Source organism: Oryctolagus cuniculus, chromosome 15, assembly GCF_051225735.1.
Source record: "Oryctolagus cuniculus isolate XC-2025 breed Fujian yellow rabbit chromosome 15, ASM5122573v1, whole genome shotgun sequence".
NCBI classification, from domain to species: Eukaryota; Metazoa; Chordata; class Mammalia; order Lagomorpha; family Leporidae; genus Oryctolagus; species Oryctolagus cuniculus.
Window position 1 is genome coordinate 91,399,500 of NC_142881.1, and position 19,655 is coordinate 91,419,154.

Consider the following 19,655-nt stretch of genomic DNA (forward strand, 5'->3'; position numbering starts at 1 on the left):
AAGAGAAAGATGTCTTGCAGCAAAGCTTACTGATGCTAAGAGAAGGTCTGACTCAACTGATCATTTTCCTGATCTGGATCAGAGTTTCATCTGAAAATCTGTATATACTATATGATGATGTAAGGAGTTTTGTCAGTGTGGAACTTGTAGAGAATGCCATTTAATGATGGGGAAGATGTAGATCATGTCAGGAAACTGGGTTGTTGTTGTAGATGAGACATTCATATGCTGCCGCCAATTCTGGAAAACAGAAATGATTTCTACATATCCTAAAATGACTTCAGGAAGTGAAATGTTAGAAATAAATACTACCAGAAAATCTGCAGCAGTCAGGGAGCAGGAACTGTGGTTCCATTTTTAAATGAGACCACTGAGGCTACACATAGCACAGGATGTACCACTTGTGTTACAAATTGAGTCACATGTATTGTAACTTAGCTTATCTAAATACACACACACACACACACACACACACACCCTGCTTTCACATACAGTGAACACGTTCATTAATCAAATTAGATGAACAAATAAAATAAATGTAATGTTTTACAAAAAACAATTATGTATATTAAAATTAGCATCAGAAAATTTGCTTACTACCTAATATTCATGTTTACTTACAATAATACTTATTAGTATACTATATACTATTTCTGCTTTGTTAGTGTGAAGACTTAGAACAGTAAGTGAATTTGTCAACACTCCCAAAGTGATTATGCCCTTGGTGGTTATTACTCTTCACTGTTGAAATCTTGATATTGTCTTCATCAAAAAGTAGGCCTACATTACACAAGACTCATCAACCTGCTCATAACATGGGACAGCAAGTACATATTCAATAAACATATGGAGGATAAGAAATTGATGAAGTAGTAGCTTCATGCAACAGAAGTGAGAAGAGAGTTTCACTAGGTTCAAAAATGAACTAATGTGGGTGTGGATGGATATGAAATTTACTAAATTTCCTTGAAGAACTTTGAAAAAGTAGTTCTAGTTGATTTCTGAGGGCCACAGAGTAACTGGGGAGCAAAGGATAAAGAATGAGAGGAGGGACACAGCTGTGCTTTGTGCATCTTGACAACAGGTTCAGCATTTGCATCGGAGTTGATTTTGTCTCTGAGTCCAAAGGTTGGGTGAAGGGATGACTGTACCCCAGGTCCAAGGTAACCCTACTTCTCTAGTTAAGCTAACATGAATATTTAAGCTCCACTCCATACAGTGTCTTCAGCCATGAATATCAAAAGGGCTTTTTTGGATAGGTTCTAGGAACCATGCTGTTTTTTTGGTTCAAAGATTGGAATGAGAGACCACTATGGATCAGAGCATTAGTGTTGCATGTGTGTGATCAGAAGAAAGATATGCAGTGACTCTCTCCTTTGTATATAGGGATGTTATCTACTCCTTTTTCTGTATGTGAAGATGAAGAATATTGATTTTAATTTTTTTCACTACAATAAATGTACATAGTAACTGCTTATACCTAAGACAATCTGAAGTATCCTTGTAAACTCCGAAGATCTACTCAAACACACATCTATACATAAACATTCAGAACAACATGTTTGCAACAGATGTCCGTCACTGTATTGCTGCATAAATTGAATATAGCAAATCCATAAGATATAATTTTGTACATTTACAAAAAGAATGAGGATTAATTGCTATAATATGGATGATTAAAAAGCTAAGTGCCACATGAAAGAAGTTAGACTCCACAAGGCATCTGATTCCAGTTCAAAGAATTATACAGAAAAAGTTGATACATAGAAACTGAGGAAGATGGATATTTTCATGAACTGCAGTCTTAAGGACTTGCAAGTGAATGCTTAATGAAGGAGTTTAATGATGGGTGATGGAACTCTTTGGACCACCCTAGACATGATGATTGCACAAATTTGTGAATGTAATTTATACAGTGAGAATGTGTTAGTACTTAATTGTCAGTGCTTATTTGCTTAAAAATGGTTTTATCATCTATGGGAATTTCATGCTCATACAAACATCTCTCCCTTGTAGAATCAGGAAAAATAATTCATGAAAAAGCAAGAACAAAAAAAAACCGGTCAATTTACAGAATGCAAATTTATAGAATTTGAACTATGTATTCATGAAAACTATATGTATGTATGTTATAACATTTCAAAATAAACAGTGGTAGTTTATAATAAATTATTTTAGATAAGACAGTTTCCACATAGAGGAATACTACATGATCAATGTATTATATTCTGGAAAGAAATCTCAATTTAAGTATGATGCCAACCATGAAATAAACAACTCTGAATAAGCCAGAAGGAATAGAACATAATCATGTGTAACATAGATATCTTACTATATATAACCATTTATGTTTCCTATAAATTGATAAATAAAATGGGAATTAATTCAAGATCCAAAATTTTAAGGAGAGTCCTTTATTATAAAATGACATTTCTTTCTGTAGCCATGACAGTAATCTGATGTTTGTTTTACACATTGACACTTCATTTTATTTCAAAAAATTTATAAGCTCTGTTATTTACTGTGACAGGTGCAGAGACACACCCAGATAAGGTCAATAAAGAGACAGACACACACAGAGGTCTACCATGTGCTGATTTACTCCTCAATAACACAAATTGCTAGGACTGGCATGAGCCAAAGTCAAGAACCAATGAATTAATACAAGTTTTTCTCTTGGGTGACAAGGACTCAATTCCTTGAGCCATCACCATTGCCTCCTAGGGTTTACATTATTCAGAAGCTGGTCAGGAACAGGGGCCAGGAGCCAAACTCAGATACTGTAATGTGGGATGTGATCATAAAACTGTTAATACTAAACTACCACATTCAATAAAATTTTTAAGAGAATAAGTTAGCTTAATTAACTTTAGTTACTTTATAGTATCAGAGTGCTACTTTAATGTGGGTTTTTGGTTACAAACTCTGAATACGTGGTAGATACTCTTGAGAAAGAACTTCAGAATATCTTAGAACATTTTCTGTTGTTAAAATATTTTAAAGTATTCATCTCAGGTCTCATGAGAATAATGTAGCACTTGGGGACAAATATGCAGCCCAGGAGTCCCATACTGGAGGCCAAGATGGAGAAGACCTCCACAGCCACCATGACCTTCCCCTTGGTGCTGTGGTAGACAGGGAGGAAGGTGACCCAGACACTGCAGAACACCAGCATGCTGAATGTCAGGAACTTGGCTTCATTGAATGTGTCAGGAAGATTCCTGGATAGGAAAGCCACGGTGAAGCTCCCCATGGCCAAGATGCCCAGGTATCCTAGGACACAGTAGAAGGCAGTGACTGAGCCCTTGTTGCACATAATGATGATGTGGCCATGCTCAGAGTGTGCATCTCTGTCAATAAAAGGAGGAGCGGTTCCCAACCAAATACCACAAAAAATCAGCTGGATCATGGAGCAGATAGGAATGACAGAGTTAGAAGCTCTTGATATCAGCAACTGCCTCATTGTTCTTCCAGGTTTCATAATCTTGAAGGCCAGAATCACAATAATTGTTTTGGCCAGCACAGTGGAAACAGCCACTGTGAACACAAGACCAAATGTTGTTTGCTGGAGGATACAAGTGGCTGTGTTGGGGCGGCCAATGAAGAGTAAGGAACAGAGGAAGCACAGGAGGAGGGAGATGAGCAAGATGTAGCTGAGAGACCGGTTATTGGCCTTGACTATTGGAGTTTCTCGATGCTTCACGAAGACACCCAAAACTGCAGCTGTGATGACAGAGAAGCACAGAGCCATGCAGGTCAGAGCCATCCCAAGGGATTCCTCAAAAGCTAAGAAGGTCACCAGCTTGGAGAGGCAGCGATTTCTCTCACTGTTTGGGTACTCGTCCTCTGAACACTGATTACACTGCTCTGCATCTGTGGGAAAGACTCAGTGTTTCAATTTCACAAATTCTTATTTTTTCCCTGTTGTGCAAAATGTGAGTACAATGGTACAGACTGCCTCTGATGTAAAATCAGGACATACTAGAGCATGTTAATTCACTCCTTACTCAGGGAGAATGATCATCTTCAGATACAATCAACACATCCACTCAAACAGGGTCTTTGGCAAATGGGGTGATAGGTGGACCCATCTTATGGCTCAGTTTTATCTCTGAGGACATGGATTCTCTCAATCTTTTCCTCTACTGTCTGCAATATATTTCTCATGGGAAATCGCATATTGCCTTGAGTTAGGATATTTGTCTAGGGTAATCAGATTTAAGGGTTTCCTTAGTCCTATTCAGATGGATAAATAAATTGCCTAGACCTTCGAGGACATCTTACTATCAGTCAAATTCTAATTTCTAGAATTTTCTTTTTGTAAACTACTTGATATCTGGTAGAACAAGTCTTTTGTCATTTTACATTTTCACTTCTCTAGATTCCTCTAGTCATTTTTTCCATATAGATGTTGAAAGGCTATGACTGACTAGAAGACATTCGGATTTGAATGCAGTTGTGTTGGTTTTATATAATGATGTTGAGAGTAAATATTATTTTCACTAACTTATTAAAGTTAAATTATACTTTTTAAATTTTGCACTCATTAATCACTGAAAGCATGATGACTTGTTAACATTTTTTGTAATGTGACACATCAGAATTACTTGAGGCCTGCACACCATATTGTCTCTCTTGAAACATCTCACTTCTGTGGTAACATCATGAAAGAAGTCATAGACTACATCTTAACTAATGGGCATGTCTCTGTTTCAATTACATTTTACATAAACTCAGAAATCAGTATTTATTTGGCTACTTCTGCCATAAAAGTCTGATTCAGTTTTTAGGGGTGGCACTCATGCAACAATACTGGAAGTCATTAGTTTTTGATTATCTTCATACCTAAAAATATCTCTGCACTCTCTGAAGTGATTGAATCAAATGTTTCTGTGCAAAGATGATGGTAATTGAGTAGTACTTTTGAGAATTTAAAGCATTACAAGCTTTATTTCCTGTATTTTGAACAATGGAAATATTTTCCATTAGGCCTAGTACATTTCTACATTTTTCAATAATTAGATTTTTGATACATAATTCATTAAATAGTTATTGAATGCAAAAGCATAAAAGAAGCTTAGGGATACCAAATTGTCTTTTATTAGGATGTTGCATTTCCAGGTTTTCATTTGTTTCTTTCCCTTACTGCATTATTTCAACAAAAGAAACAATGTTGTGGTATTAATTATGTGTACTTAATACAATGCATCATGCTACATTTATGGTGCAAGAGAAATAAAATGTTTTCTAGTACTTTGAGTGCACTAGTTCTTGTTAAAATACTTGTTTTTAGGTTTCTAGAGACACATAGATAACTTTGATAATTACATATTCTCATTTCATGATTAGACTTTTGCATGGTTCAATAGATGTTCTCAAATTAGGACTATCTCTCACTGGATGGTAAAGACAGATGTTTGCTAGCATCGTTTCCAAAGATGAGTTTCATAAGCTGAATACTGCCAATAAACAGTCTACATATACTGGAGTGGAGGTAGTGATCCTAACATGGATTAATTGAAAAAAATGGGTGAATGTGTGCTTTGAGTCAATGATACACTATGATCCTACTGAAAATATCTTTGGCTTCCTTTTTTTTTTTTTTTTACAGTTAAGAAGCACAGTTTTCAATGGAGAAGTTACGTATTTCTACCTGTATGATTAGAAATGTCTCTCTCTGGACAAAGAATGCATGTATAACAGCAGAGAGGTTTTCCTTCCTGTGGCACTTTTCTGAATCCAGGAACACAGCTCTGGCTACACACAGATTTGGGAGTCTGGGGAGAAAAGAGAAGCATTTGTCATGATTTTGCACACCATCAGTTACTTTGACAGGATGTCAATATTTCCCCCGTCACAACAGAAACTTAATGTGCAATTTCAGCTTGCCAGTATATCTCACAACCCATATTGTGCTGATACTACTTAGACATATAATTGAGGTTTTTATGATCAAGTTTCCTGCTTTATCAACATTTTATCAAATATTATGAAGGTATCTGATTAATTTCTTTTTTTAAAGTATGTTTTTTTTTATTTGACAGAGTTATAGAGTGAGAGAGACACAGAGAGAAAGGTCTTCCTTCCATTGGTTCATCCCCCAAATGGCCGCTACAGCCAGAGCTACGCCAGTCCAAGGCCAGGAGCCAGGTACTTTCTCCTTGCCTCCCATGCAGGTGCAGGTGCCCAAGCACTTGGACCATCCTCCACTGCCTTCCCGGGCCACAGCAGAGAGCTGGACTGGAAGAGGAGCAACTGGAACTAGAACCTGGTGCCCATATGGGATGCTGGCACTGCAGGTGGAGGATTAACCAAGTGGGCCACGGTGCTAGCCCTGATTACTTGAATTTCATAGATCACCACCTTCATTCTGAGTATTTATCCCCACTTGTTGAATCATTTCATTCAAAGCATTTTCAGTGAAGGTTTCTATGTTGTAATGATTAAGAGAACTTGAATGTCTTAGTGTATTTTCATCATGTTCTCACTGGTGTTTGTATAGAAGATTTTATATTGTCCATAAAAGGATCGTAAGACGTGTACGCACACTTTTGAATGTACTCAAAGCAAAAATCATGATATTGTGTTGTAAACTATGGATTTTGTTTTACTTCTGGGCTTCTCAGTTTAGAGAGAGCACAGATTCTGGAAACTACTAACTCATTTGGGATGCAAACAATGATGTTATATAAATCACACAAAATATTGCCTGGTATAGTCCAGTTGTGAAAAAATGACAGAAATCATGCTCAAAGCTTTGAGATTTATGTACAACATATATTGAAGACTGAATGACATGCACAATTAAAAATGAAAATTGGAATAATATATACAAAGAGGTAAATAATGTCAATTCATAATTCAATTGTGTTCATAGTATATTAAAATAATGAGTACCTGCATCATATGTGATTAAGGATTTCAGAATGTAAGTAGAACATACTTAATATCTCTAGGTATATATTTTGATCTCTACTCATTAATTTTGTGTATTCTTTTTGCTCAGTTGCTGTATGAATAAATATGATCCAACCAAAAAAAATAAACCAGTAGCATATACATAATTACACTTTCTATACATGTTATCTCAGAATATGTATAATACCATATATTTTGAAGCTGAGATATGAAATGGGAATTTAAAAGCGTCACACTTAATCTTGTCTCAGTAATCTATTCAGATCATCCGGTATGTGCTCAACATTGATACAGAATCTTACCTCTTTGAATGCAAGAGGCCATTCTATCATCTCTTCACTGATGACCAAGACTTGGTCATGTGGACTCTTGGAGGAAAACTCTCCGATTTTAACCAACAACTGAAGACCACCAGGAAAATTTCCAATGTTCTGGACATCATACTGTGCCATATGGTCTCTTGATTCATGGAAGGATATGTCATCCCCAGCACTGTTAGTAAATTTTATTTTCTTTAAAAATGGATGAAGCTGAAGGACAAACATAATTGGAAAGAGGGAGAGAATTCAAAGGAGTAGCAGGGAGTGCATATGTACTAAGGAATCATTTTCCTCCTCCCTAATAGTTTTTAGATTTTTATAGAGGTTTGGGTTTTGTTTGGGTTGTCACCATCATATGAGTTCAATTTGTAGATGGTTTTTATTTCACAAACCCAATAGGGAGTATTTATTACAATCAGAAAAATTGTAAGGTGTGGCCTAGAGAGTGACTTTTGGGATCTTTTGCAAACTTCTTCATGGAACTTTAGTTGAGACTTTGTGGAAACTAACCCTAATACTTTCATTTGGGCACAACATGGATTTATATGTTAAATACCTTCATTGTGGTGGTGGTATAACAGGTATATGCATATGTGTATAATATTTGGAATGTAATATAATTGAATTAAATATTAGTGTCTTTCAGTTAGCTTAATTAGAAATCCATGAAAAGATTTTCATAATAAATATTTTCTAAAAACTGAATATTGCTGATAGTTTAGGTAGGTCCAAACATAAAATTCTATGATATATATGTCCATATATTATAACTTTTATACCTCAATTTAGCTTGAATATAATGAACAGAGGTTTTTTTTCTCTCTCTCTACCCTTGAATTGCTTTTTGTAGAAAATAGGCATATCTTTTGATGTTACAGAGTACATTGTATGACCAAAAACAAAATTTCAAATCTGTTGATGATAGGATGTTATTAATGTGTGTTTTTCTTTACCTTCTGGGTCTCATGACATATGCTATGGGATAAAATTAATGTCTTATTTTTTAAATATCTATTATTATATCTTCATTAAATTGGAATAAATGAATCCCAAATAATATATGTGTTATCTTTAAAAGACCACTTGACAAAGTCACTTACTTTTCTAAGTAACATACAAGCAAAGCTCAAATGGTATATCAAAGATTATTATTATATGTAATCATAGAAATTATATGGAGAAGTACTCTTCATGATACGAATTTTTACATATGCCTATTTCCTTTATACAGGCTTGAAATTCATTTTGTTCAATAAATTTGATAAATTTATTTTTTCCTTCTATGAGCAGACAGGAAATTCTAAATATATTTTATAAATAGGTAATGGATTCAAATATACAGGACTAAAATCCAGACAAATTAATCTGTAACCCAAGGGACATACCTTGTGCTTAGGTATATCCTCAGAGTTCTTATATTTAACAATGGGGTGTCAGTCTTTGATCCCTCATGGCTACAGATTTTCTAAAAGTAGTCATGCCTAACATCACTTGATTTCTCAAAATCAATATTAGTATTATCTAGAATCCATTTATATTTTCTCTCAAAATTTCTCATAGAGGGAATAGTTCACAGAGTATGCATGTGTATACACACATACATATACATATATATGAAATAGTTGCTGTGAGATATGGTCCACAGGCCATATTTTCTGGTTTTGCCTGCATTCTGAAGAATAGTTTTAATCAAGTTTTTCTTCTTATGCTTTGTCACTAGTTGTATTAGAATATTTTACAGCATATCATCCTACAATAAAAAATATTGTTATAGGGGCCGGCATTGTGGCATAGCAGATTAAACTTCCACCTATGATGCTGGCATCCCATAGAGGCACCAGTTTGAGTCCTGGCTGCTCCAGTTCTGATCCAATGCCCTGTTATTGCACCTGGGAAAACAACAGAAGGTGGCACTAGTGCTTGGGTCCCTGAACCCATATTGAAGACCCAGAAGAAGCTCCAGCTCCTGGCTTTGGCCTAGCACAGCTCCAGCCACTGGGGCCATTTGGGGAGTGAATCAACAGGTGGAAGATTCTCTCTCTCTCTATCTGTCTCTCTCCCTCCCTCCCCTCTTGCTCTGTCTTTCCTCTTCTCTCTGTAACTCTGTCTTTCAAATAAATAAAACATAAATCTTTAAAATCATTTTGATAGGCCAGTGCCGTGGCTCAATAGGCTAATCCTCCACCTGTGGCGCTGGCACCCCGGGTTCTAGTCCCAGTTGGGGCACCGGATTCTGTCCCGTTTGCTCCTTTTCCAGTCCAGCTCTCTGCTGTGGCCCGGAGTGCAGTGGAGGATGGTCCAAACCCTTGGGCCCTGCACCCGCATGGGAGACCAGGAGAAAAGTACCTGTCTCCTGGCTTCGGATCAGCACAGCACGCGGGCTGCAATGTGCCAGCCATAGCAGCCATTTGGGGGGTGAACCAACAGAAAAAGGAAGACCTTTCTCTCTGTCTGTCTCTCTTTCACTGTCTAACTCTGTCTGTCAAAAAAATAAATAAAAAAATCGGACTTGCCCCAAATGGTGGAGTTAGAAACGTGCCAGGGGATTCCAATACAATCCCATCAAGGTGGCATGTACCAATGCCATCTCACTAGTCCAAGTGATCAATTTCAGGTCACAGTTGATCACACTGATAGGTCTAAGAGTCAAAGGGATCACACAAACAAGACTAATGTCTGCTAATACTAACTGATAGAATCAAAAAGGGAGAGAACGATCCATCATGGGAAGCGAGATACACAGCAGACTCATAGAATGGCAGATGTCCTAAATAGCACTCTGGCCTCAGAATCAGCCCTTAAGGCATTCAGATCTGGCTGAAGAGCTCTGAGAGTATTTCAGGCATGGAAAGCCAAGACACTCTGGCAAAAACAAACAAACAAACAAAAAAAAACCAAACAAAAAAAACTAAATGAAAGATCTGTGCGAGTGAGATCCCAGTGGAAAGAACGGGGCCATCAAAGAAGGAGGTACCTTTCTCTGAAGGGAGGAGAGAACTTCCACTTTGACTATGACCCTGTTGGAATAAGATTGAAGTCGGCGAACTCAAAAGGCTTCCATAGCCTTGGCAACTCATGACTAGAGCATAGGGAGATTACTGACGCCATAAACAAGAGTGTCAAATTGTTAAGTCAACAGCAGGAGTCACTGTGTACTTACTTCTCATGTGGGATCTGTCCTTAGTGTGTTGTCCAATGTGAAGTAATGCTATAACTAGTACTGAAACAGTATTTTACACTTTGTGTTTCTGTGTGGGTGCAAACTGATGAAATCTTTACTAAATATATACTGAATTGATCTTCTGTATATAAAGAGAATTGAAAGTGAATCTTGATGTGAATGGAATGGGAGAGGGAGTGGGAGCTGGTAGGGGTGCGAGTGGGAGGGAAATTATGGTGGGGGCGAAGCCATTGTAATCCATAAACTGTACTTTGGAAATTTATATTTACTAAATAAAAAAATTTAAAAAATTAAAAAAAATCATTTTGATAATGTCATAACAGAATTTGAATTCCTAGTCTATCTTCAGAATTCTTCAAATACAAATAATAATTACAGTGATATCAAAAACTAGAGTGATGTGAAAAACATTTTCTATTATTCTGGATCTTAATGATCTTGACATAAAAGCAATCAGATGCCATCAGGTGCTCAATACATGTCCTGTTCTGGGGGTATATTTACCTGCCAGGGAAGAAGCATAGGCTGGGCTATATCTCCTGGGGATCCTGCTTCTGCTTTCTCCAAAAGTATGTTATGGAGGACATGGGCAACTGCATACACTGCATTGTAGACCAAATAACTGGAGTCAGATATGGTCATCATGTCAATGTCTCCAGGGAAAAACTCAATGGAAGCATTTGGTGGGCACACTCCAATTTTTCCACAAAGTGACCCAGCAGGTGAACAGCCAAAAATGTGGAGCCACAGTTTACTGAGGTAGAAGTCTTCTGGGTACTGGGAAGGGTTCACTGTCTTTAGGAAATGTTTGAAGCCAGGGATTTCTCCCCTGTGGGGAGAAAATGAGAAGCCTCCGTGCAAAGAATGTAGCATATGGTATGTCTCATGTACAACAATATCCCACTTTGCTGCCATGACCCACACCTTTCCTGTGGTTAAAAAGTATGGTCCTGCAATGTCCACATTGATGAGGCTCCTTACTTCTCCATATAGTATATGGACATTTGCAGATGAACTTCTGAGCCTAGTCATGAAACTGATATCAGTTGATGCAAACATTCTCTTAGTGGCAGGGAGTTTCACTTCGAAGGCCACACAGAGACCTTTTTTAACCATCTCTGCTTTGAGATCTTGAAGGAACCACTCTCCTTTCATATCATCAGATACAAAGAGTGCCACCCAGGTCCAGCCAAAATGCAGCAACAAGGAGATCATTCCATAAACTAGAGAACTATCATTGATAGCCATCTGATAGAGAGATGGAAACTGGTCTTTGTCATTTAGCATGGGATCAAAGGGGCCATATGTTAGCTGAAACAAAAAAAATAATTATCGTGACTATAATTTCAGTGGCATTTGGAATTATCTCTGTTGGGGAGGGTGAAAGATATTTGTTAAAGAGAAGTATGTGAGCAGAATATTATTGGGTACAAGGAGACTGCTGTGGAGATAATGCAGTTCTCTCATTCTACACACAGAAAAAACATTCCCAAAGTCAACCACTTTTAGAAGAAATGAATCCATCATTCATAATGTTAAAAATGCATGAGATCCTTATATGTTCTTAATGTCCTGCAGTGGGAATGCATTTACTTTGGGTGCAGTATCACTAAGATAGTTGTTTTTTTCCTTATTCTCACTCTGTGAGACTTGTGGACCAGAGCCTACTCCCCCAGCAACCAGTATGGGAAATAAACTCCAACAGAGAAATAAATCTTTAGTGCACTATTCTCTTAATACTTTGAAGTTAACTTAGTTTTACAACATAACATAATTTATCATGAAGAACACAATAAATTGCCATCTTTGATTTTTGGTAAAATAGTTTTCAAGCCCCACATTCTCTTATGTTGCTGTGATCTGTGTTTGGCAGGAATACAGAACTTGGAAGGCAGTAGTGGTGACTTAATTAATTAAGATCCTTATACCCATATAGGAGACCTGGATTGATTTCCCAGATTTCAGATTCTGCAATCTACAGCTAAACAAGCATTATGGTGAATATTTAGTGAGTAAACCAGCTGTTTCAGTGTCTCTGGCTATCCTTGTTTTTCTACTTCTCAAATAAAAATTTGTGATATGAGGAGTTGCAAATGAAACATTTGCTGGTAGACCTGTGTAGAAATCTGCTTGGGTAGATGCAAGTCAGAATTGGGTAGACAGTCAATGAACACTACTCTAACTAACTGCTTAACCTCAATCACTTATTAGTATCTTTTTGGAAATCTGATTTTCAATGTTGCCTTTAAGGGAAACCAGATATCTAGGTCTTTGTGTCTCCACACCTAACAATCTTTTGCTTGTGCATACCTCTGTAGATAGCCCTATCCTACGATAGAATATTCCCCTTTGATACGGATAGCTCCTTTGAGGCACAGAGCTCTGAGTGTTCTACAGTCAATATTCCTGGATGGATGTATTGGCACTAGAAAGTAATCTGAGTGAAGGATCTCCATATCCATCCCTCATTCCCGTTCTTACTCTCCTTTCATCTGTTAATAATTTCACAATGCTGGAGATTCCTGGGTATCTGTTTTAAACCATGGTGGGATGTGTACAGTTGGCTTCCACATTTCCCATTCATCAGAGGTGAGAAAATGGTAATGAGGGAGATTCAAGTATTTCTCTACAGAATTCACAGCACATTTACCTGTGGGATTTTGTAGAGCTCCAACAGCGTTCCAATTTCAGCAGAAAATGCTGCTGTACTTCCAGCAATAATTGCAACTGATTTTTCTTGTGTCTGGCAAGTGTAGTTAGGAAGAAGTATATAGTCTCCAGAAAGCCAACTCAGAGTGCTCCACAAGGTGAACTGGTCACTGGGAAAGGCATTGTAGAACTGGAAGCCCAAAGACAAATTGGGGAGTAGGTGACTGTCTTTATTGATCTCATGGATGGCAAAGTGAAAGGTCAGCACATACTGGTAGTTCTTCCACAACCACCTAGGTAGAGGGGCAGCATTACAGAGAAGGGTCAGATCATGGACTTCAGGGAAGACCCCCAACCAAGCCCTGAAGTTGCAATGGGCATACTCAGGCTTCCATTCAGTGGTCCTTCAGCCCTGGCACATTGAAATGGCAGGACTTAGGTTCCAAGATCTCTGGAAGATCTTGAAATGGCATTTTGATTCCTGTGAAAGTGTGTCATGCATACACTCATCTTCATTAACTCTTTAGAAAAGTCTTTATTTATCAAAATACGGGAACCCATCTCTCCTTGAAGACAGAAACTAAGATGAAATAATTTTTTATTTTCTTTTAGTTCTTGGATAGTTTATATGACCCCTATGTTGCTAGTTGTTCAAACATTGGGGAGTGGTATCCTCTCTAACCATACTGAATCATTTTTCAGGGTGACAACCTATAATTTTATATTGTAATATATCAACTGAGGAATGCAGATTTGCTAAGTTACATTTACCTTGGAAATAAACATTTGATTCAGGACTTCTAATTCATTGTTAGATAATTCATGACATTCGTTTAGTTTTCAGTTTTTTCTCTGCACTGAATTATCCTCATCAATTCACATTTTATGCTTGAAAGTTCTCTGAATTTTTCTAGGTGTCTTCACCAAAATTATGAGATCTTTTTGGAATTTAATAAGAGTAATCACACTCTATGTGTCCAAGATTATGGATGTCCTATCATTCTCAGAATGATTCTTTTGTTTTTTCTTTATTATTGGTCTGAATATCTTCTATTTTTTATATTCCATCTATAATTTGAATCTTATAAAAACTCTTCTCAATAAATTTTGTCATGCTATACATATTTATCCAACCATACTTTAGTTCATCTGCATTGATTCATATGTTTTGATGTTGGGATTAATAATATTATGTGATGAAATTTGTATTACATTTTTATGAAACATTTTTATACAGGTCCCAAATGGCAGAATTTTATATTTAGGAACAATTAATTTTTCTATAGTAAAATAACCTTGTGTATATTATTTTTACATATGGAATTGAATTTTTCTACTTTTGCCTAAAGAAATGTTGCCTTTATATAAACACTGGAACCAGAAAGATTTTTAGTTCCTATTGCAGTCTTGTTATACCCTATGTATATCCAGTGCAAGTTAGACTATTGAGATCTACACAATGTTTTATTTAATTTAGTTGAAGGATAAATCAAGAACATTAGTTTTTAAATTTTTCATCATTTTACATTATTGTGATGTTTTTTCTTTTTGTAGGAAAAATTTTTATTCTCTTCTACACTATTTGTAGTTCTTGCTGTCAGCTGGACATAATTCTATTCCCCTAGAAGAAGCATGCAAGGTGTTAAACTTTAGGTCCTGCACAAATGCAATAGAAAATCTGTAAGAATCATCAGCTTTAAAATGAGATGTGTAGGATTATTTTCCATATTCTACTAAAGCCCTGATATAGGCTGCATTGCCAGTATTCATTACTACTATTTACACTATTTATAATAACTGTAACCTAACACAGTGAGGAATTCTCCAATTACCATGATCCTCATTTCATCTTAATAGAAATTCAGAATATAATAAATTTACTTTCAAGATCTAGAATATAGCATTCCATTCTTTTATCACCTGCAGAGTTTCTAACGAGAATTCTGCTGTTAGACTATTGGATTTCCTTGATACATAGCTTTTTATGGGTTAGGTCTCTACAGCATCCTGCTGCTCTTTCACTGTTACTGTTGGCTCTCTAAGTCTTGGAGCACCTATGCTTTTCCTGCAGGGTCTGATGAAGGCTCTGTCTCTGTTCCACTGCTACAAGACCGATGCTGCCAGTACACAGTCCCAGCATAATCTGTTTTTACTTTGCTACATGGATAAGATACCTATCCTGTCTTGCAGATCCTGGGTTGTGACTGTTAGCATTACAATCCTCAAAGTCATTTCTATGTAATCTTCAGAGTCAGGGGAAATCTTGTCTACACTTCAGAGTTCCAGACTGACACCTGTCAATCCCCATGATGACCTGTATTTACTCTTTAGGAACTGAGCAACGTCTCCTTTTATATTTACAAGAGATAGGGCTGAGGATTTTGGTGCTGTAAGTCCCAGTGTTACTACTCAGTATTACTTCCCATTCACATCACTAAGTTGCAGGTCCACAACTATCAGTTCCAGAAGCACCTGCATCACTCAGGCTTGTCTGGAGACATAGTAGGACAGCCCTTCAAGTGCATAACAGACTAGGAATGTGGCTACTGTCACCACAAGCCTTAGTGAAAATTACATACAAGTATCTGGGGTCTGAAGACACACATCTTTGGAAGCTCTCATCCATTAGAAAGTACGATCACTACCTCAATGAACCGTCAGAGACAAGACCATTGTTGGACACATGGAATTACTGATATTGATTAGACCAGAAAAGATCCTTTTGAGGTTAGAGTTCTGGGGTTACCTACAAATAAAGTCAAAGAAACTACACAAGTGGAACCCTGTTTTCCCATGAAAGGTACTCCATAAATTATAAACTGTTCAATTACATGTGCAGATGTCCATGTAGGTACATGATGCAAGTGAAGAGGCAAAGAAGCATGGAACCTCCAAAAGAACACAATAGCTCTCCAAAAGTAGATTCTGATGTGAAAGAAATTATGATTTCCTGAATAATGATTCAAAATAATGATCCTAATGAATTGCAATGAGATAAAGTACATAAAGTCAACTCAGAGAAACAAGGAAAATTGTGCATGATATGAATTAGAAATATGAAATAGAGAAAAAATAGTTAAAAAGAGACAAACAAATTTTGGAGATAAAAGGTTCTATCATCTAAATAAAAAAAAAAAACACAATTGAGAAATTTACCAACAAAATAGGCCAAGTCAATGAAAGAATTTCTGATCCTGAGAACTTGAAATTTGAAATAAAACAGGCAAAAAAAGAGAAAGTATATTAAACAAAGAAAACCTGTGGAATATGTATAATTTCACTAGGTGAACAAATATTCCTATTATAGTGATACCTGAAGGAAAAGAGAAGGAAAATGATGTTGAGACAGTACTGAATGAAATGATGAAAAGTTTTGAAGGGAATATGAACAACCAAATATTGGAAGCTCAAAAGACCCCATCCAGGATAAACAATAGAGACTTTCTACAAGGCATATTTTAGACACATTGGCAAAAATCAAGGTTAGTGAAAGATCCCCAAAGGCATAAGACAAAATTGTCAAGTTATGTATCAGGGAAAATCTAATAGTCTAACAGCAGAATTCTCTGAAACTCTACAGGTGTGAAAAAAATGGAATGATATATTCAAGATTATGGAAGAAAAGAACTTACAATACTACATCTGGCAAAACTATCTTTTAAAAGTGAAGCAGAAATAAGACTTTTACAAGACAACAAAAAGTCGAGAGAATTCATAACCTCCAGACCAGACCTAGAGGTAATCCTGAAGGCAGTCCTACATTAGAAGTAAAAGGATTGCTTCCCAGAATAAGGTGAGTGGAGCTTCCCAGAATAAGGTGAGTGGATGCTGCAGTTGTCCCGTGCACCACTGATGAATTTTGTCTAAGGAAGAACTTTGTGGTCTTCCCTAACTTCGAGTCTGGGATGGAGAGCTGATGGGGGACAGGGTGCACAAAATTAACTGCATGAATGGAGAGTGTGTTGCTTCCCTTTCTGACCGCCACCAAAGCACCAGACTCAGCTAGCCAATGTTGAGAAACAACTGACCTCTGTTGGGAAGGCAGCTGGCTCTGGGAATTGGGTGGCTTGCTTCATAAATGAGGAGGATTGTAGAGAAGAGAGAAAATCCCCTGAATGCTGTGACTATGGGAATCCTGCACCGTCAGGGAATTACGAAGACAAAGAAGCTGCACTCTAAGCTGCCCTGCAAGAGGAAATTGCCAAACCGCAAAACCGCATCACCAGAGCTACGAGACCCTGGGAGGGCAGTAGTTGGGCAGGGCTGACCTTTAGAAACTGTATATAAGTGGACCCTCAGACTCTGTAAGCAGAGGTTGCTCAGTCTCTCTCCCAGGTCTGTAGTGCCTTGTGCCTGCGGGGACTCTCCTGGTCCATAGTGCCTTGTGCCCTCAGGAGTTTGGCTGAGTAGTCTATCCCTCTAGATGCCATAATAAAGAGCTTTAAGGTGTGTACCTCAGTCTTCTTAGTCTCCTTTGTTGAAGCTGTAGTTGGCTTCCTGGCCAGTTGTTAATGATCAGGAAACCGACAGTTGGCGCCCAAACAGGCACTCGACTGAGGCAGTGGAAGGAGACACACCCTTGAGAAGACGAGAGAAGGGTGGGTAGCAGTGGTTGAAAAAGACCACGATGGGTGGGACGTCCCAGTCTAAAGAATATAAGAGGGCACTAGATCGAATGGGAAAGGTAAAAGTCTTCCCAGGACAAACACAGAAAGGAAAAAGAGTAAAATGCTACACACCAGGTAATGTAACATGAGCTTGTAAGCTGGCAGTAGCTTGTACAGAACGTGACTTCTCTAGTCTTAGGAGAGTAGAAGACATAGAGAAGATGTTAAAGGACTTTCTTCTAAAGGGAGAAGGGTTATAAGTGCGCAGCCTAGACCCTTAAGGTGCTTGTCTGCTGTTGGAAAGAGCTATGTCCTAAGAACACTTAGGAAGCCTGTAGCCAGTATAACATGATTGCAGACTTTCGAGACAGACCTTCACGGCATGAGCCTTTGCCCACTATGACTGAAGAAAGAATGAAAGAGCAAGCAGCCTACCCTGTAGTAGTGTGAGCTGGAAACATAGAATATGAACCATTGGGTCCTAGAGCAATTTCAGCTTGGGAAAGCAGGTACAGGAACATGGCTTAACAGGAGCCCCTACCATTACTTATTTTGGTGTAGTCTCAGTAAATGTTACATCGGTAGATATAAATATGCTTCTAAATGTAATACCAGGGGCAGCATCAGAGAAACAGTTAATTTTAGAAAAAATAAGAAAAAAAGCAGCAATGTGGGATGAACACCCACCCCTGCCAGCTGGCACAGCAGGACCATCATCATTAACATCTGACCAAGGGGAATAGGCATGACGCCACAGGAAGCAGCTGATCCTGCATTTAATAATGCCCGAGCCCTATACAGTCAGTGGATAATGAAGGCAATGCAAGAAACCCAGGGGGTAGTTAGTGGGGCTCCAAGAGCAGTTAGCATAAGGCAAGGACCGAAAGAACCTTATTCTGATTTTATTGACAGGCTATATTCTCAAATTGACTTAGAGGTACCTAGAGAAGAATTAAGGGAGTACTTAAAGAGCACCATGAGCATTCAAAATGCCAATGATGAATGCAAGAAAATGCTTAGAAATTTAAGACCAGAAGACTCCTTAGAGGATAAAATGTGTGCTTATCGAGAGTTTAGGTCCACAGCCTATAAGATGGCAATGCTGGCAGAAGCATTAAAGGTGGGAGATGAAAAGGGAAGCTCTAATACATTTAAAGGAAATTGCCATAAATGTGGAAAAAGAGGTCATACGGAGAGAGAATGCCATGGGAGGGAAGCCAATAGACCTCCTTTAAAATGTTATAACTGTGGGCTAATTAGACATATAAAGATGATACAGGAAGGAACATGGGGGGACTCCCAAAAGAACAACAAGAATAAAAGGCAGGAGAATTGCAGTAACAATTGCAGGAAATAAAAGAGAAACTAACTGAATGGGAGCCAGGTAAGATACACACAGGTAAGTAAAAATCGCGGCCTCTTATAAAAGTGAGATTCATACCCTTAATAATGTTAGTGATATTACCAGTAGTGCACTCTCAAATGTTGGGCTTTGTTGAAATCCCTCCAGCCTATACGATTCCTGGCATAAGGGAAGTACCGTGGACCTGTGAGTTGAAGGTGCCAAATATAGGATGTGAACTTCCAGGGACTCTTTCCAATATATGGTACCATAGGAATAAAACTATCCAATGGACCACACAGGTAATGGAGCTCACCAAATTGTGGGAACAGAAAATAATAGAATTAATAGAAAGTTCATGTAAGACAGAAAAAATAAGATGTTCAAATTTCACATGCAGAAGCAATTCAGATAATATTACTATGACCTGTGACGGTACAATAAAGACATTAAAGGAACCTCTAAATATCCTAGTAAAAGAAAAAATTAGCATACAGGCCGATCAGGGATCCATGGATTGCGAAGGGAGCTCTTGTACGGAAGTAGGTTGTCATATGGAAGGAACCATCTACCACAAATGTACCTTAGAACCAGCACTTTTAAGGTTGTGTGTGTGACCTCCTTACACTATTATTAAG

General features: G+C 37.7%; 1 protein-coding gene across 1 annotated transcript; it reads right to left on the bottom strand.

The window, feature by feature from the left end:
* Nucleotides 1-2,959: 2,959 nt before the first annotated feature.
* LOC100338426 (vomeronasal type-2 receptor 116) lies at nucleotides 2,960-18,196 on the bottom strand. Its single transcript, XM_089313650.1, has 6 exons — nucleotides 18,111-18,196; nucleotides 13,070-13,430; nucleotides 10,924-11,730; nucleotides 7,221-7,448; nucleotides 5,654-5,777; nucleotides 2,960-3,873 (listed from the first exon to the last, which is right to left on the bottom strand). The coding sequence occupies exons 1-6, from the start codon at nucleotides 18,194-18,196 to the stop codon at nucleotides 2,960-2,962; spliced, it is 2,520 nt and encodes an 839-aa protein (XP_089169776.1).
* Nucleotides 18,197-19,655: the final 1,459 nt, after the last annotated feature.